General features: G+C 34.6%; 2 protein-coding genes across 6 annotated transcripts; both read right to left on the reverse strand.

The window, feature by feature from the left end:
• Positions 1 to 1,876: 1,876 nt before the first annotated feature.
• On the reverse strand, positions 1,877 to 4,206 carry LOC110424496 (Galactose oxidase/kelch repeat superfamily protein). The gene has a single exon (XM_021439071.2). It carries the CDS (start codon positions 3,319 to 3,321, stop codon positions 2,104 to 2,106), a length of 1,218 nt encoding a protein of 405 aa, XP_021294746.1. The 5' UTR covers positions 3,322 to 4,206; the 3' UTR covers positions 1,877 to 2,103.
• A 2,753-nt stretch (positions 4,207 to 6,959) lies between these two features.
• Positions 6,960 to 11,020, reverse strand: LOC110424595 (uncharacterized). 5 transcript variants are annotated; one of them, XM_021439195.2, is made up of 4 exons: positions 10,764 to 11,020; positions 9,954 to 10,012; positions 7,527 to 8,183; positions 6,960 to 7,418 (listed from the first exon to the last, which is right to left on the reverse strand). In XM_021439195.2, the coding sequence occupies exons 3-4, from the start codon at positions 8,173 to 8,175 to the stop codon at positions 7,129 to 7,131; spliced, it is 939 nt and encodes a 312-aa protein (XP_021294870.1). In that variant the 5' UTR covers positions 8,176 to 8,183; positions 9,954 to 10,012; positions 10,764 to 11,020; the 3' UTR covers positions 6,960 to 7,128. The 5 variants fall into 5 exon arrangements, 4 of the variants coding, with proteins under 4 accessions (XP_021294870.1, XP_021294869.1, XP_021294871.1 ...); XM_021439194.1 differs by having other exon boundaries at positions 7,527 to 8,572; positions 10,764 to 11,015; XM_021439196.2 differs by having other exon boundaries at positions 7,539 to 8,572; positions 10,764 to 11,014.
• Positions 11,021 to 16,478: the final 5,458 nt, after the last annotated feature.

Consider the following 16,478-nt stretch of genomic DNA (forward strand, 5'->3'; position numbering starts at 1 on the left):
GTTTAAGATTGTAAATCATTATATATGCTAACAATAAAAAGAATTTTATTAATTTGAGATGAAGTAATTTTCTTTGAAGATATTAGATAAGTTCATATTATTTAAGATTGTAAATCATTATGTGTCTGGTCAACTCATCGGATAAATTTACCATATAAATGAAAAAAATGACATGTATATTTTTAGGTAATCTGGAAAATAATTTTATTTTAGGTAACATCAAATTGTGGTTTCAAATCATTATATATAAGGGCTAATATTTGAAAAGTCCTTAAATTATTTAAAAAAATTCAAATAAACCTTTATATTTTTATTACGTTTAATCAAGTTTTTATATTTTTTGTTTGATTCAAGAATTAAAATTTTATTTTTACTTAAATAAGCTCTTGTGGTTAATGATTAACTTACTTAAAATGTTATTTGTCATTTTATATCACATAGAGCTAACGTAATAGGTTAACATATTATAATTGATTATAATGTGACATGTTGACATATTATATTTAATACTGACATGTGTTAATTTAGAATGATAGTATGATTATGTTATATTTTTACCATTCACATCAATCCCATGTCAGTACCATGTGGATATAAAATAACAAGTGATATTTTTATTACTAATAATTAATCAATCATTAGTTTTAAGATTTATTTAACTCAAAATAAAAATATAAAAAACCTTGATTAAATGCGATAAAAGAATAAAGATTTATTTAAATTTTTTTTAATAGTTTAAGAAATTTTTTAAATATTATGCCTATTAAAATTATAATGCTAAAATTACACTTACTAAAAGATTGGTGGTAAATTTGAACATCAAAATAAGTAGAGTGGTAAATTTAACCTTATCCCTTTGAGTATTTGAGTTTCATTTTATAATAGTTTGCTAATTACCAAATGAAGAAAGAAAAGAGACACTCAAACATTTGATTCATTGGTTAATGTATTATTCTCATATTTAAAGAATAAAGTTCAAATTCATCTTTTTCTAATTATATAAAAATTGTAACGTTTACTAATTTATGATATATAAGGATATCGAACATACTAAACCTACAATAGCCTTCATCTATTTTTAATTTTACGATTGAAAATTAAACCTGATGAAGGAAATAGTAAAGAAATAAAAAGGTTTGAATGCAGCAAAAATATGGATTCATATACCCTCTTTTTCTTTTCCTAGAAGAAAAAGGGGGTTGAACCTTCACTCTAAAGGAAGTTGAAGAGTGATGTTCAAGCAGTGAAGCCTGAAAATTCCTCCATCATGGAGAAGAGGGTCCAATCAGCTTTGTGATGATTCCAACTCCAGTCATCATCAGAAACCCATTGATCTCTCTGTGTGTGTCCAATTTGGCCAAATCCAATTACCCAATCTCAGCAAAAAAAAAAATCAACTGTCCATACAAGCAGTTTCTTGACAAGCGACTGGTCAGCTGGCCAATGCCAATGCAACATCATACAAGAGCAACTCAGACACGATTTCATACCACGTTTTCCCACATACCATTACTACGAAGATTCCTTCTGAAGAAATCCTTATCAGATTTCCAAGAATAAAAATGGAAGTGGTAATGAACTGCATTTGTTGAAGTGTTAAAGGACAAGGATATGCTTTAAAATATTCCTGGAAACAGCTACGACTCGAAATCAGATTCCTTGTTATTTCAAAATCTGCCTTTCTTTTTCCCCATAAGACATGGCTATGCTTGTGGCTTTTGGATGATGCATCAATAGCTTGCTTAACATGTAAGACAATGCTTTTCCAAGATCCCAATATTTCTTAGCTTCCCCATCTAAGACTGTTCTCTGACCACTGTACCAACGTATTCCAGCCATTGGCATGGTGTATACTGACTTCAATTATTGACAATGATTGAAACAAGAACAACAGACATCTTTGATTGAAGTCATGATAATTAGAACACATCCGAGCAATTACAAAGAGATACAGAGAAGATATAAAAAAAGAAGAAGAAAGAACTATGGTTAATACATTTGTTACAATAACACAAAGTCATTACGACTCTACAGCCTTTGTAATTTTGTAGAATTACATTTTATTTAACAAGACAGAAGACAGAGCATTGAATACTTCAGAAGCTAAGCAAACAGAACCTGAGAACTTGAGGGTGTCAAGTCGGATAAACGTTCTGGGGCATCAACAACAAGCCACCGAACACTGAAGCTCTGCTTCTTCTCAGAGCTGCTTGTTCGATTCACTCTTGAGATATAGCCTACAGCAACATGAAGGTTGCGACCCACGACATAAATTCTGTTATCACATGCATTGACAGCAAAAGGTTTGCATATCTGCTCGGGTAATGGGGGACCTTCTATCGTTTCCCAGGAATCACTGTCTGGATCATAAACCTTAAGCTTCATTCTTTCGAGCTCAGAAACCACAAATAAGTGCCCATATACCACCACACTTGAGCCAGTCCACCCTTCTCTCAATCCCACAGCCATACTCTCCCAATTATTAGTTCTTGGATCATAAACCTGACCCCTTGGAGAGACAAAGAATGGCCACAACCAGCCTTCTGTCACAAGAAGCTTTCCATTGAGAACTGCAGAATCATAAGATGCCATATTTGTGCCCATGCTTGCAATTGGGTGCCAACTCCCCTTTGTTGGATCCAAAACCTCTGCCGAGTCAAGCTCGAAAAGATCTGCACTGTTTCCCCCAGCCACATATATCAACCCATTAATCATGCCACTTGCAAAAAATGACCTAGCAGTAATCATCTTATTCATCACAGTCCAACGGTTTTTTTGAATCTCATACTTCAACACCAAGTCAAGAGGGCAATCCACATCAGAGACCATACCCCCACAAACAAAGAGAGCAGCCTTGCAAGGAATTGAAACGCACCTAAAGCCATGGGGACAAACTTTATCTTTGCACGGCATTGCTGGAATAGTATGCCAAGAGAAGTGGGTCAGGTCAAGAACCTGCCACTGAATTTTCCCGGTGCCTTTGTGGAAGGCAAACACGAAGAGCCATGGGTCTTTGAAACCTAATTCCTTCCTTCGGGTAAAAAACCGCTCTTTATTACCAAGCAGAAGATGCCATCGCTTGCTTACAGCTCTGCAAGCTGCATGGCTCTCAACTGGAAGCCGAAGGAGACAATTAAGGGCAACATCATCAGGAAGGCCTGGAATAAGTGGTTCTCCTTGAAGTGACAGCTCAAACTCTGATGAAGGGTTCAACAATGAAGATTGAATCACAGCTAATCTAAATTTTGGGGATAATGTCATCTGAGAATCCCCTAGCTTATGCACAAGCGCTTGTTGGGACGATAATCGAACCCTTTGCATCTTTCTCTGAAAACACAACAATCTAGATTCCTTGAAGACTACCCAAAGGATCTTGTTTCAGCTTGAAATTTCCAGTTATTCTTTGTCACCAAATTTGATTTACTTAGATCAAACAACTTAAACATCCAAATTCCAATCAAAACTTCAAAGAATCTATTCCAAGTTGGCTGCTTGTTCGTTCACACTCAACAGAGCAAGCGAAGAATTCTTATAACTAAAATTGCAGTAGCACCTAAAAGAAAATCATGTTTCCCCTTTACACAAAATCCTTACAAGACTTGATCATAAGCCACCGATAAAAGCCCTTCCTGAATGATCCAAACTTAAATTCCTATGCATCAACTGCAACAACTTTAACTCTTTCTCTTTGTATACACCACTGTGGCCTATCAAGATACCTACTTGAGGAATCTAAAGGTACTAAATATCATGCCCAGGCAGAGAGAAACATAATCTAATACTTAAAAAGCCCCCCCCCCCCCCCCCCCCAAAAAAAAAGGTGTAAAGAAAATCAATAGCCCATATGGTAATACCTTGAACAGAGCACCAAACAATCTAAACCTTTGCTCCTACCCAATAAGAAAACAAAAAACCCATAAAACCCTGCCATATATCTCATAAAAAATGAAGTATTTATAGCTAGCAGAGATTGATAATTTAGAAAAGAGGCTAAACACATAAAATATTTTGTCCTCTATAGCTTAAAAACAAACAAGAGACCATAAAGAAGAAGAAAGCGAGAAGGGAAACCGATATGTTAGACTTACAAAGAAGGATTTTTCTTGAATAGTTGCTATAAAGATGGTGACTTTATAGGAGATTTAACTCTGGTTTTAGCATGAAAGAGGTGACCCCCTCGTTCCACCGGATTATTCTTCTTAATATCAAAGGTATAGGGTTATTATATTATTTACTGCGATACCGGTGGCTAACAAAGGGTTGATGATTCTGTGTGGGCCCATTAAAACCACGCGCTACATAAGAAATCCCAAAATGTGTCTAGAAAAGAATGAGCAAAAGGGTTGGCAACCAGTTGAACACGCGCTGTTAACTGCGGGTGTTGAAAGTTAAAACTGTTTTTGTAGGTCCCGAGCCTCAAGCTTATAAAGGAAGATTAAAGTTCAAACCCGAAGTGCCAAACGCGTAGTTTAGGCTAATCAGAAAAAGATTAAAGTTGGATAATCAACAGTGAAAAGAACTGGACAAATGCTATCAAAGAAAAAGACAAAGCAAACCAATGACAATCCGTTTAACAAGTTTTGGTCTTAACGAAAAACTTGAGACTTTAAATACAACTCTACAGTGCTAATGAGTGGCCTTGGGCGTTTGGCTTGTATATTTATTTTATTTTATTTAGATTGTTTAATTCTACTCTTTGGGAAAGTTTGATAACTGGTCATGTCATGGACTCCAGAAAGATGTAACCAATATTAAATTCTTGATATGATATAATACACTGTACAATTATTTCTCTCCTATTATGCTGTTTTTCTTTTTTAGGGAAATGTTTGAATCATCCTTTTCCCTGAAAGCAGTCCATATCATATTTAATGGCAGTAAAAAAATAACCAAAGGTATTATCATGCTTTAGATACTTCATATATGTGTGTGTGTGTATATATATATATATATAATAACATTTTTCAGCTATAAAAGGAGTTCCATTAGGCATAAAGGAAAGAGGTTCCCCTAGCGCGGGGGGGTGGGGTTTCAGCATCCCACCGGGGAATAAAAGGCACAACAAGTTGCACTGCACGGGGATAAGGACAAAAACAGATTTTAAATTAGAAATTAAAAAAGAAAATCGTTTCCTAAAGATAAGGTTCAGATACTTACCGCCACCTAGCCATCCTTTTCAACCTTGCTTCATTTTGCCAACTAATATTATCTTATGGGGAATGTAAACAATAAAAAATTTTAAAATGAAAATGCAAATTTTATCTCACATTCGGATTATTCAAATTGCTAATTTTTTTTTCCTCAAAATTTTGACATTTCTATATCTTAATTTTGATCTAATTTTCACAGGGGCTGGTTGCATGGAAAGTAGGAAAAAATCTTGGTTGAAGTCAGGCACTTTTGACTCTTTTGAGGCTCACACAAGCCCAACCAGCTGCTTCATTTATGAGGCATAACATTGTCCTACCGTTACTGGAACTTTCAATTCAATGCATACTTTTTTCTTCAATGTGGGAATTTTCCTTTTTCCACTTTTTTTTTCTCTTTTTTTCTTTTTTTTTATATCAAAATGAAAAAAGAAATCTTCTGCAAAAGGGGAAGAACAACAAAGTCAAAATGATTGCTCAAAATCATTCCTAATTGGGATTCATGAATAGTTTAATGTTATATCATATAACAAAAATTCACAGAATGGAATGGAAGTTCACCACCTATGCCTACAAATAAGAAAAGGATGATGCAAGCCAAAATAAGTCAAACTCAAACATAAACTAAATTCTGGAGAGATCACTTCTCTTCATGAAATTTGTACCAGTTCACTGAAAGCTTCTGAAGTCATCATTATCATCACCATAAACTAAATCTTTGAAAAAAATTTAGAAAATGATGACAGGTACTAGTCTATGTATGCATATTGATATGATGACTCTAAAATGATCATAAATGATAGTAACAGCAATTGAAGAGAAAAATCTAAGGGTAAATAGAAAATTTGAGAACAAAACCAATTTCATTCTCAAGCAGCAGCTGCTCACCAAAAGCACCCAAGGCATCATGAAACTTGCTTGGAAAACCAATAATATCTATACAAATTAATCCCTTTAACTTATGATTCAAATCTTTAAGCCAAATGAGTCAAAAGTGATACAAAAATTCCCTATGGTCTCACCTCGTCTAATTTCTACTGAAAGATCTGATTGTGGGAATTTGATTTCAGCACTAAATTACAAGTAGGGATTGCAGGCGACCTCACAGGCAGTGCGCTTGAAAGTTCAGTTTTGGTTTACTGCTGAGATGATGCAGCACACCTTCACTACATCACACCATCTGACATTTTGTATTTACATTAGAGGCCAAGCTAAGTAGCATCAAACAAGTTATACCAAGAAAATTATCATAAAGACATCCGCATCTCTATCTAATTATTTCCAATCACTCTGGACAGAAACATTTTCCAAGAACAGAGAAAGATTCCAATCCATAAGCCATTGCTCTAAATCTAATGACTACTCTAGAGCAGTTGCAGTAGTGCTGATAATGCTAAATAAATAATAGAGTTAATAGGAAGAATATAAACTGCTCCACACACGAGACAATAACTGTAGGCGATAATGCTAAATATTAACCTTCAACCTAAGCTTTGTTCCCTTGCATCTGCATTCAGACCTAAAAGTATAAAACAAATCTTGTTTTTCCAGTTCCAATTGTTTCTTCTCCCTCATGTCTACATATTTCTATAAAAACCAATCATAAGAACATAGTTACAAGTTTTCAAATTCAAATCCTTGTTAAGCAAGGAAACGATTAATCAAACTCCTTTACCAGTTCCAGTTGTTTGCTCTACCTCATGTTAACATTTTTCTATAAAAACCAATCATAAGAACATGGTTACAAGTTTTCGAATTCAAATCCTCATTAAGCAAGGAAAAGATAAATCAAACTCCACAATCCACAAGAAATTTCCTAATAAATTACTTTATAAAATTTAACCAAACTGCAACTTGTACATAGTTCAGCAGTACATAGAAACAACATCTTCCTTTTAGAGGGGAGGGAGGGGAGGGCAAGAGTGACCATTCCTTTATTCCTTCATTACTATTTATTTATTGTAAAGAGAAACACACAAGTCTAAAGATGCAGAGACAAATCTACATCTACTGGACCTTCCTCCTCAGCACCACAAGTTTCCGATGCAGAAATTGAATCATCAACATCCATGAAGAGTGATAGCTCTTTTTTCTGAGGATTCTTGGGTTCCACATGTTCAGTGGGGGCAATCCTAGGTTTTTTCGATCCATTCATTACGTCGGCACCACCTGATCCATCTGCTAAGTATGGCCTCTTACCTTCTTCACACGTCAACAAACTTCTCCTGTCATATTGACCAACTTTATCCACGCTTGAGCATGGATGAGGACCTGGTGAAAAGGCACAAACAGCAATAGATTCATTGAACCCAGGAAACTGGTATGACCCAAAACCATGGTCAGGGTTAGTCATAGCAAACATGTGATTTGGAAGCTTACTAAGATTATAACCTTGAACGTTCAGCAAGGCATCTCCAGAGGATGGTGGCAAACCATCCCGGCTAATCCGAAATTCATCAGTATTAAACTGACAGCCTCCATTTGTGCCCAAATATGATGAAGAATCTGTAGGAAAGCCAGTGGCTACAACACTACCAGATGAAGCAAATGCAGCAGGAGACATGACTGCATTGGCACCAGCTGAAGCAAATGCTCTTGAAGCTAGACTGTGATGAGTTGAACCACTACCACAGCCATATGATAAGTCTGAAGACATGATAAACTGAGTTTGGGAAACTCCAGGATTGCTGCCAGTGTATTTGCTCCTACTTGCCTGGTTTATTTCATTTGAGTAGAACATCCTAGAGAAGTCAAATGGAGGTGGTGCTCTAGAGAATGGAGTCGGGTTGTTCCCCCCTCCCGAGGAGTTCTGTTGGCTGTTTGGTAGGAGTACAGGAGGGTTCCTAGTAATGTCCATGGAATTACTGGAACGACCAGGATAATTCAAGGTCCTCGATGTCTTATCCTCCTGATGAATCCTAAGGTGGCCACCTAGAGCTCGATAGTTGTTGAACACTTTGTTGCAATAGAAGCATGATTTAGTGCCTGCATGCTTCTCTGCACCTTCTCTAGCCAAAAGGAAATTCATAGTAGAAACTGAGAAAGGAATGCACGATTCAGCTCCTTTCAAGAAGAGGTCGAAACTAGCTAGCTAAAGGAAACCTTGTGATGGGGAAGAAGGCATTGTTTCTTAACCCATTTTATAGCCCTTTCAGGGCAAAGAACTAGGTCCTAGTGGTTCACACCAATTAATGTAAACGACAATCCTAATAAAAGCCATTTATGAAAAGAAACCAGAGAAAGCATAAATCGGAAAAAAGGTTGCCAAAGGAAAGATCCATACTTAAACAGCTTTAAAGCGGCCTTGTCCGCAATAACCCACATTTAGAATAGTCATAAATGGCCATGGAAAGAATCAAATCTTGCAAAACAAATGTCAAGACCGTGTAGAAAGGACACCAACTCACATAAGGTCATAAAACAATCTGGCACATAATTTTTGAGTGTCAGTTAAGGGGTTATTTTGGAACATGAAGTAAAATATAAAAGGAAACCGGGTGCATCCATGGCCCACTCTCAATGTCAATCTACGTTGGCTAGACTTAGCATCAGTGTTGGCTCATGTTCAATGTAAGAATGTTTAATTTTCTTAATTTTTTCTCAATTTTAGAAAGTCATACCAAAATATCATTGTCCATTCAAGGTATCGAATGCATCTGACATTACTAAATTATGAGAAAGAAAAGAGCTGGAGTAATAAAGGTCATCATTGCTACATATTAATGATCTAACCATACCCAGCAGCTTCAAAATTGTCCACTCTAGAATGTGCAAGATTTAGACTAGTGAGTTGAAGCTCAATTTAAGTCCTAAAAAGATGCATGTATTGCACAGAGAATTGCCACAAACACCTCACTCTTAATGCATTGAAATCATAAAATCCAGTAAATACAAGGCTATGCTATATCTATTACAATTATATGATTGTTCTTAGCGCTGAAACAACCCCTGTAGATCCAGAATCATTCACGAGAGAGTAGCGAAAAATGCACTAGCAAATAAGACCTAATAGATATGAGTTTCTTCTTTCATTTTACACTCTTTTCTTAAGGTAAATTGCTTTTCCAGAAGAAAGCCGAAAAGCAGCCATACAAAATGTATCGAAGGGAAGCCCACTGACAAGCACAACAATTAACTCCCAAAGGGGAAGATTTCCTAAATACACAGCATTTTAGGAAAAAGCACACAATACTACCAGAGATCACCCAAGTACAACTCTTTTAACGAGACTTCAATAAAGACCAGTTGAACCTATTTGTAAAGCACTAAACATTCATTCATTGGAACCCCCTTACGCTAATCACTTCACTCTTTACTGTTCACCGGACCTTTAATAAGTATAACTTTATGGTCTTTCCCACTAAAACTATAGTTGATATCATATTCTTTTAATCTGATTCACAATCACAGTAGCTTCTTTCTCCTTTACCCATCCAATTGACCCTACAAAGTAAATTTTGCAGAGCTTTCAATTTAATTTTTCACATAATTCTTAGCATTTTCCACAGGCTACCAACATGTGTTCCTAGCCCTAGAACATCCAAAAATAATCCAGCATTGGAACTACTGTTGCCAGCAACCACAACTAATCTAGATCTTTTTATAAAATAATAGGAAAACAATGAAGCAAATGCACAACAAGAAGATGGGGTTGGAAGGAACCTAACGGTAAAACTAGATAAACATTAAAGCAAATTGGGAAAGCAGATTTGAAGATACTCAATTAAGAGTGGAAATAAAATTGCTTTAACAGAATTTGATTAGTCTAACAAAATTAGATTTAGATACCAACTGTAACTTACTTACCAAGAATAAGGATGGACTAGGAATCAGAGGTCCAACCCACAATCGATCATAACTGATACCTGCAATTATGCAAATTATGTATTGCTAAAGATAAGCAAGATTTAGAATTTTGGACAAGAAAATATCCACACTTATTGAAAAAAACCGAAAAATCACTTTTAAAATTACTCACATTCTTACAAGAGACCCCAAACTGGATATCATAAATCTGAGAATATCTTATTAACCAACATCAAATATATAAAAAAAAAATCCAGCAACCAGTACTTATCTTCACCTCAACCAATCATTCCCCATTGTTTATTCCCATAAAAAGTTAGAGGGCATAGGGTTTTGACAATCAGATAAACGAGGGAAATACCATTTTTTTCCCCTTATCTGATCTTTAATTCTCATCTTTACTGGTAATTGTTGGTTTTGCCTCAAATAAGGTAGAAACAAGAAGGGGGCAGTTTAGTTTTATCACAGCTTCAATATATAGATAATTTCCAATAAAAATATAGTAATGTTATGTGTTTCTATGAGGAATATGAAAACTCAAAATCCCATTTTTTTCACTTTCTTGGAGAGACAAACTTTTTTCACAACTAGACAATTAGAATTCCTTGCAGCTTGTCTTGCTAAAGTCCCATTTACAGATACAACAACAGACAATTTCCACAAATAGAAACTTCAAAGAAATAAAAAAAAGAGAAAAAAACTTCCCAATAAAAGAATATCAAAAAACATTCCCAATACCCTCATATTCACCCAAAAGGTAAAAGAAAATAACTATTACAACTGTTGGAACAATGAAATAAAGCTTCTTACCATGGGAAAACTCTACAAGAAATGAGAATTCCTCATTTTGAAGGAAATACCATGCCCAGTTACAGAGCTGTCGATGGATGGATAGAGAGAAAGAAAGCTAAAACCACAGAGCAAATTCATAAGCACTTCTTCTTTCTTCTTATTTCCATTGAGGGCGCCACAGCCCATGAGTCCATCCATTTCCAAGAGAGGTAGATAAATGGGCTTCTTGCAGGTTATTTGGGCCCTCAATCTAATAAAACAGCCAATGATTGGGCCTACAATTTAATCAAGATTGATTGATACATAAAACACAAACCCAAGTTGACGACCTGAAGGTTTGCAGGCCAAACCCAGAATCAGAACGCTTGAAGCTTGGAACAAAATATGTATTCGCCTTCTTTCTACACTCGGTTGATTAATCTACGCGCATGTTTTTGAAAAGTATCTAAGCACATGTAACATGCCATCTAAAAATCAACAAGATTTTTACTTTTTGGGATCTCTTAAGTTATCATTTCAAAAATTAATTTTTTTGCGTGAAGGCACCGAAAAAATCCATAAAATTTGGTCGAAGCAAATGGCAAATGGCAAATGGTTAGTGGAATGTCACCAAACATGACAGAAACTTATGTTTGTACTGTATAAGGTTACATTTCAAAGACATTTTTGACTTATTTTTTTCTGATCCATTTACTTTGATGATGACCACCACATTAATCTTGATGCGTAGTAGTATTGTCATCAAATTATGTGATATCATTTCATGAAAAGACATAAGTTCAGGTAGCTGCAATGAACCATGCGCCTGATCATGGGCATTGCCATTTACCTCCATGAAAGCATGTGATACTTTTTGCTCCTTTTGGATTTGGGCCATTATTGAGTTTTCTTTAAAGAGAATTGTCTCAAGTAGACCTACTTACAAAGATTAGATTTACATTAATTCAAAGCAGAGTTTAAACAAAAGAATTTTACCAGGGGGCTAGATTTGATCCATTGGTAATGCCAAGGGTACGGTTTCCTTTTTTTTTGTTTTTTTATTCCTCTTACCCTTTATTTCATGTACATAAGGGAAGAAAAAGAACAATTTTTAATGGGATTAATCCCACTTATATGCAGCCACAATGGCCTACATCTACCAGCGCCTTTGATATTGGTAGGAGAACCATGTGACACTTTGACATTTGAATGGAAGGGAAAAGTTTTAAACCATAGGTTTTGTTTAGGAAAATTCCAACTTGCATATCGCCTCAAAAGTCAATAATTCAGACAGATTGCAAAATAGTAGGCGTTGACACAAGTACTCTCCATACGTTTCTTCTGAAGTGCCATCACTAGGGCTTATTGGTTTGGCTATTTTTCACAAGATTATCATCTACAATCAAACAGCTTTTTGGAATCAAAGCAAGAATATCGATTAGACGGGAAAAAGTTTCTTCGCCAGTCACGATTATAGCATGCATCAAAAGAAAGAAAAAAGTCAATTGAGTTTTATCAAGAATAATAAGATTGATAGCGAAAGCCCTACAGATACTAGTTGATAACATGACATGGAAGGGAAGAAATGACAGAGTTGGATCATTTGTTAACATGTGGAGATCGGATTGAATTATCTTGGTATTGCGAAAAAGGGCAGAAAGGTTTTAATTGAAACTTTTGGCAGTCTTTGAATGTTTTGTAGCTAAGGAGTGCTGCAATGTAACCTCTTGACGTGGACTAATCGATCTACCTGGGATGCAACTTGGCTGTTCCAGATAAGCTCACGACTGACTTTGAACGAATCTCAATATGCATGGCATGCTTTTTCCATGGAGAGATATGAATAAAGCTGAATCTGCAAATTGTAGGAATCTTTCACACATTTTTCTCCTGAGCTATTAATTCGGGAATTAATGCATGGGGCACAAGCAGACGCATCGGAGCCAATGTCTTTGATGACTAACATATATAGCTAAAATTGGTGAGAGGCTAATATAAGGATTTTGAATATTGTTAAATTACAAGGAAGTTGTCATTCATATCTATAATCTATTTATTATCTATATGAGCTTCATTGCACACACATACATGATTTAGCGTCCTTCAAACATTGCCATGTCAAGAATTAATGAAGACGCATAAGGTGGATTAATATTTTAAATGCAGAATCTGCTTTGAATTTGGAGTTCAAACGTTTCTGATTATGTAGGTTTTGTGCAAATTGTAAAGAACGTTAGGTAAAGTGGCTGGTTATAATTTTTGCTGTGTACTGGCCACTTACTTACAGGGGAGTGACAGAGGGTCATATTTTGATGTATAGTTGAGCTTCGTTTTTGTATAGTTCGTTATGGAATTGTAGAGTTATGGTGAAAGCACAGGCGAGTTATCATACGTCAAAAGAAGTTTTTAGCAAATAGGATAGAGACTTTGGTTGGCACAAGAGCTCTAGTGTTAATGAAATCTCTTTTCAAAAAAAAATTAAAAACATTGTTGATCAAATTCAGTATGAGTGGAAATTGGAAAGAAATTTAGGACCTACCCTTTGACGGAAAGTTATATAAATAAATAAATATATATATATACCCTTTGACGGAAAGCTATATAAATATAAATATATATATTTATCTATTTCCACTGGCCTACTTCTTGAAATATTGGAGGATCACTTTTATAGAAAACGGCAAATCATAGTCTAATAAGATGTGTAATTTCCCATTGCAATAGAAGACCAAATTAATGGTCTGGTTCATGGTATCAGGACAAGAATATCTCTTGGTTACTTAGCCAAGAAAGCAAATTTGAAGAGTCATGGAATGGAGATGGAAAAGCAGTAGTAGCAATAGTAGTAAAACAAATTTTAAGGAATAACGTGCAAAACTCTTGATTGGAATATTGCGTGATTGTTTAAAACACACTTATCCTCACATTAGATTCCCCATAAATCATGAAAAACTAAGAAAAAAAAAATCTTGCAGCTTCGTCGGGTTTGATTTTTATTCCTTCTCCTGGAATGTCCCATTTGTGGAAGATGCTATCCTTTGAAATGAAGAATTCAACCACCTCACATTCTCCCCATATTATATGCATACCATGTGCTACCAAACGCAATCCCATCATGGCTCTCTCTCTCTCTCTCTCTTTCTTTATGAACCAACCTTTGTCTAATTCTCATCTTTGACTATATATTGTCTTCTGATTATACTGGCTTGCTTTTCTTCTCATTTCCCTTGTTAAAACAATACATTTATACCTAATTGATGGATTTTGTTTTCACACATACCTTGATCATGATTTTCTAGAAGTGTTTGACCCTCTTTTTACCAGTGCATGCACATAAGAGCAAGAAAGTAAAGTAATAGCAAGAAAAAAGGAGAAAATGGAGGACCCCTCTTACCCACTTTTAGAATTTATTTCCTCTTTCTCTCTCAGTTTTTTCTTCCTCGTTTTTTCTAAAGCAAATAGCTCATCTTTAGATTTTAATTGCATAAGCCTTTGTCAACATAGGAAAACCAGATAATAAATTTTATGGCATTTGCCTTTAATTTGTGTACAAGAATTATATGGCATTTGAGAACTTGAAAAATGGGTGATAGAATTAGGTGGGTATGGCAGTTGGTAGTTTATTTCTGGTCAGTCAGATCAGTTAGGGAATTGCCAGGGGTTTTTTTTTTTCTTTTCTTTTTGGGTGCGGCATTTTTTTTATTATCTATAATATGGTATTGATTAAAGAAATGGATTAAAGAAAAAGAGGACCACATGATTTGTATCCCAATTCCCATACATTATTCACTAGTAAGTGTTGGGGGCTTTTAAAAAAATTCAATAATCTATGGAGTAAGAAATGAATTAAGAGAAGGAACTATTAGTCAATCGGCAATTATCAAATACCTACATTTTGATTTGCATAATCTTACCTGCCAGACCATTTCACCAAAGAAAGAAACGATAATATTAATCTGACTAATCAGATCATCAAGCCCTATAAGTAAACTCTCTCTCCATATGATGTAGAATTCCTTAGTTTATCTTTATTTAATTAGTTGTCCAATGAGATCATTATGTCTTTATTTGATAGACTTGCCCAAGAAAACAAGATAACAAAATAATAATAATAATAATAATAATAATAATAATAATAATAATAATAATAAAGGGTGAATTGACATCTTAAAGGGTGTAGAAACCATTTTCTCTTGATGGACAACGAAGTTAAGGTGAAAAAAGTTAAGTTTTATAATCTAATGAAAATAAAAAATTAAGAATATACGGGACCTCAACTATCCAACTATTTAATTATATATGAAATTCTCAAAACGACGTCATATTTAATTTAGAATTATTACATATCAAAAGTTGATCTAATAATTGTTATCCTCTTCCTTGAGGGTTTAAGTCTAACATTTTTTTATCCCCTTCTTCCATTAGACTTCCTATGATATCCAAAAATAGCATCTCAACCATTTAGTTAGAGAAAACATTAGTTAAAATTTTATTTGTCATATTAGTATGAACTATATATTTGATTAATTAATCAGTTAACCTCAAAAGCTAATTGAGTCAAGGATTATTAACGCACTGAAATTTGAATCAAGCTTAGATAGAGCAGTGGAGTTGAGCGCCAATAGTTGTAAGTCCAGTATTCCTTGTGCATCCATCCCTGCATTTTTTTCACTTCATGTTTCAATTACTTAATTTATAAAAAATTAATTAATTAAGTTTCTTTTTGTTTTTGTGGGAGTATGCTTCTTCATGCTTATCTATATTTTAATCCGACGCCTATGGTTGATGATGCGGTTATATATATCTTGTTTGAGAAAATAAATAATTTAGAGATACTCTACAGTAATCATTATTAATTCATCTGCAAGATGCACTATAGCTAGATATTTTTCAATGAAATTTAGAAATACTACACTAATCATTATTAATGCATCTGCAAGATGCACTATAGCTAGACATATTTCAATGCAAATTATGCCAGATTTTTTTCATTCATGTTACAAATTGCGCATTTCATGTGCCAGCAGCCATCAATAATGATGGCAGCCAACTTTAATTTCACGATTAGTAGTGGTTTAATTAGTACTTGGGCCATGTCTAGCTTTTAATTACTATGAGAAGTTTGGAACAAATGAATTTGACCTCATTTATATGTGCTCTCTCCAGGATCATTGAATCTAGGCAAAGGTCTTTCATTTATATTTCTCAAAAGAACCAGAAATTACTTAGAACTGACTTAGAAGCTCAAAAGCATTCCTCAGTAAAGCTTTGTTCGACCTACAACCATATAATTTATTTTATGACTCAGATCTTAACATTCATGATAAGTAGGTTCTTTTAGAAGTTTATCTTTCTCTCTAATGTTTAATTTATGTACAACTTTACTCTTCCAAATTTGCCATTAATGTTAATGAATAACTTTAGCTATTATAGAGCTTAAACAAATGGTCATTAACAATGGCACTAACTAGTTTTTTAGTATAATAAAGAATTTCTTTTGATTGTGCATTCCATGTGACAACGGTTAATAACGACAATAACCGACGATGATTAAATCAGCAAAGGCAGAAACCAAATTCCCAATAATAAGATCGGCCAACATCATGTTTTATGGGAAATAAACAAACATTTTCAGTGCTAACCATGTGAAACTCTACCTGCCTCGTGTATCAATAACATTAGCTATCCTATTCTTTCATCGATGATGGGTGATCCACTCTCAGCAAATAATAAGGAATATCTATCAAGGCCTTA

Source organism: Theobroma umbraticum, unplaced genomic scaffold (assembly GCF_002168275.2).
Source record: "Theobroma umbraticum cultivar Fairchild unplaced genomic scaffold, ASM216827v3 scaffold_204.0, whole genome shotgun sequence".
NCBI classification, from domain to species: Eukaryota; Viridiplantae; Streptophyta; class Magnoliopsida; order Malvales; family Malvaceae; genus Theobroma; species Theobroma umbraticum.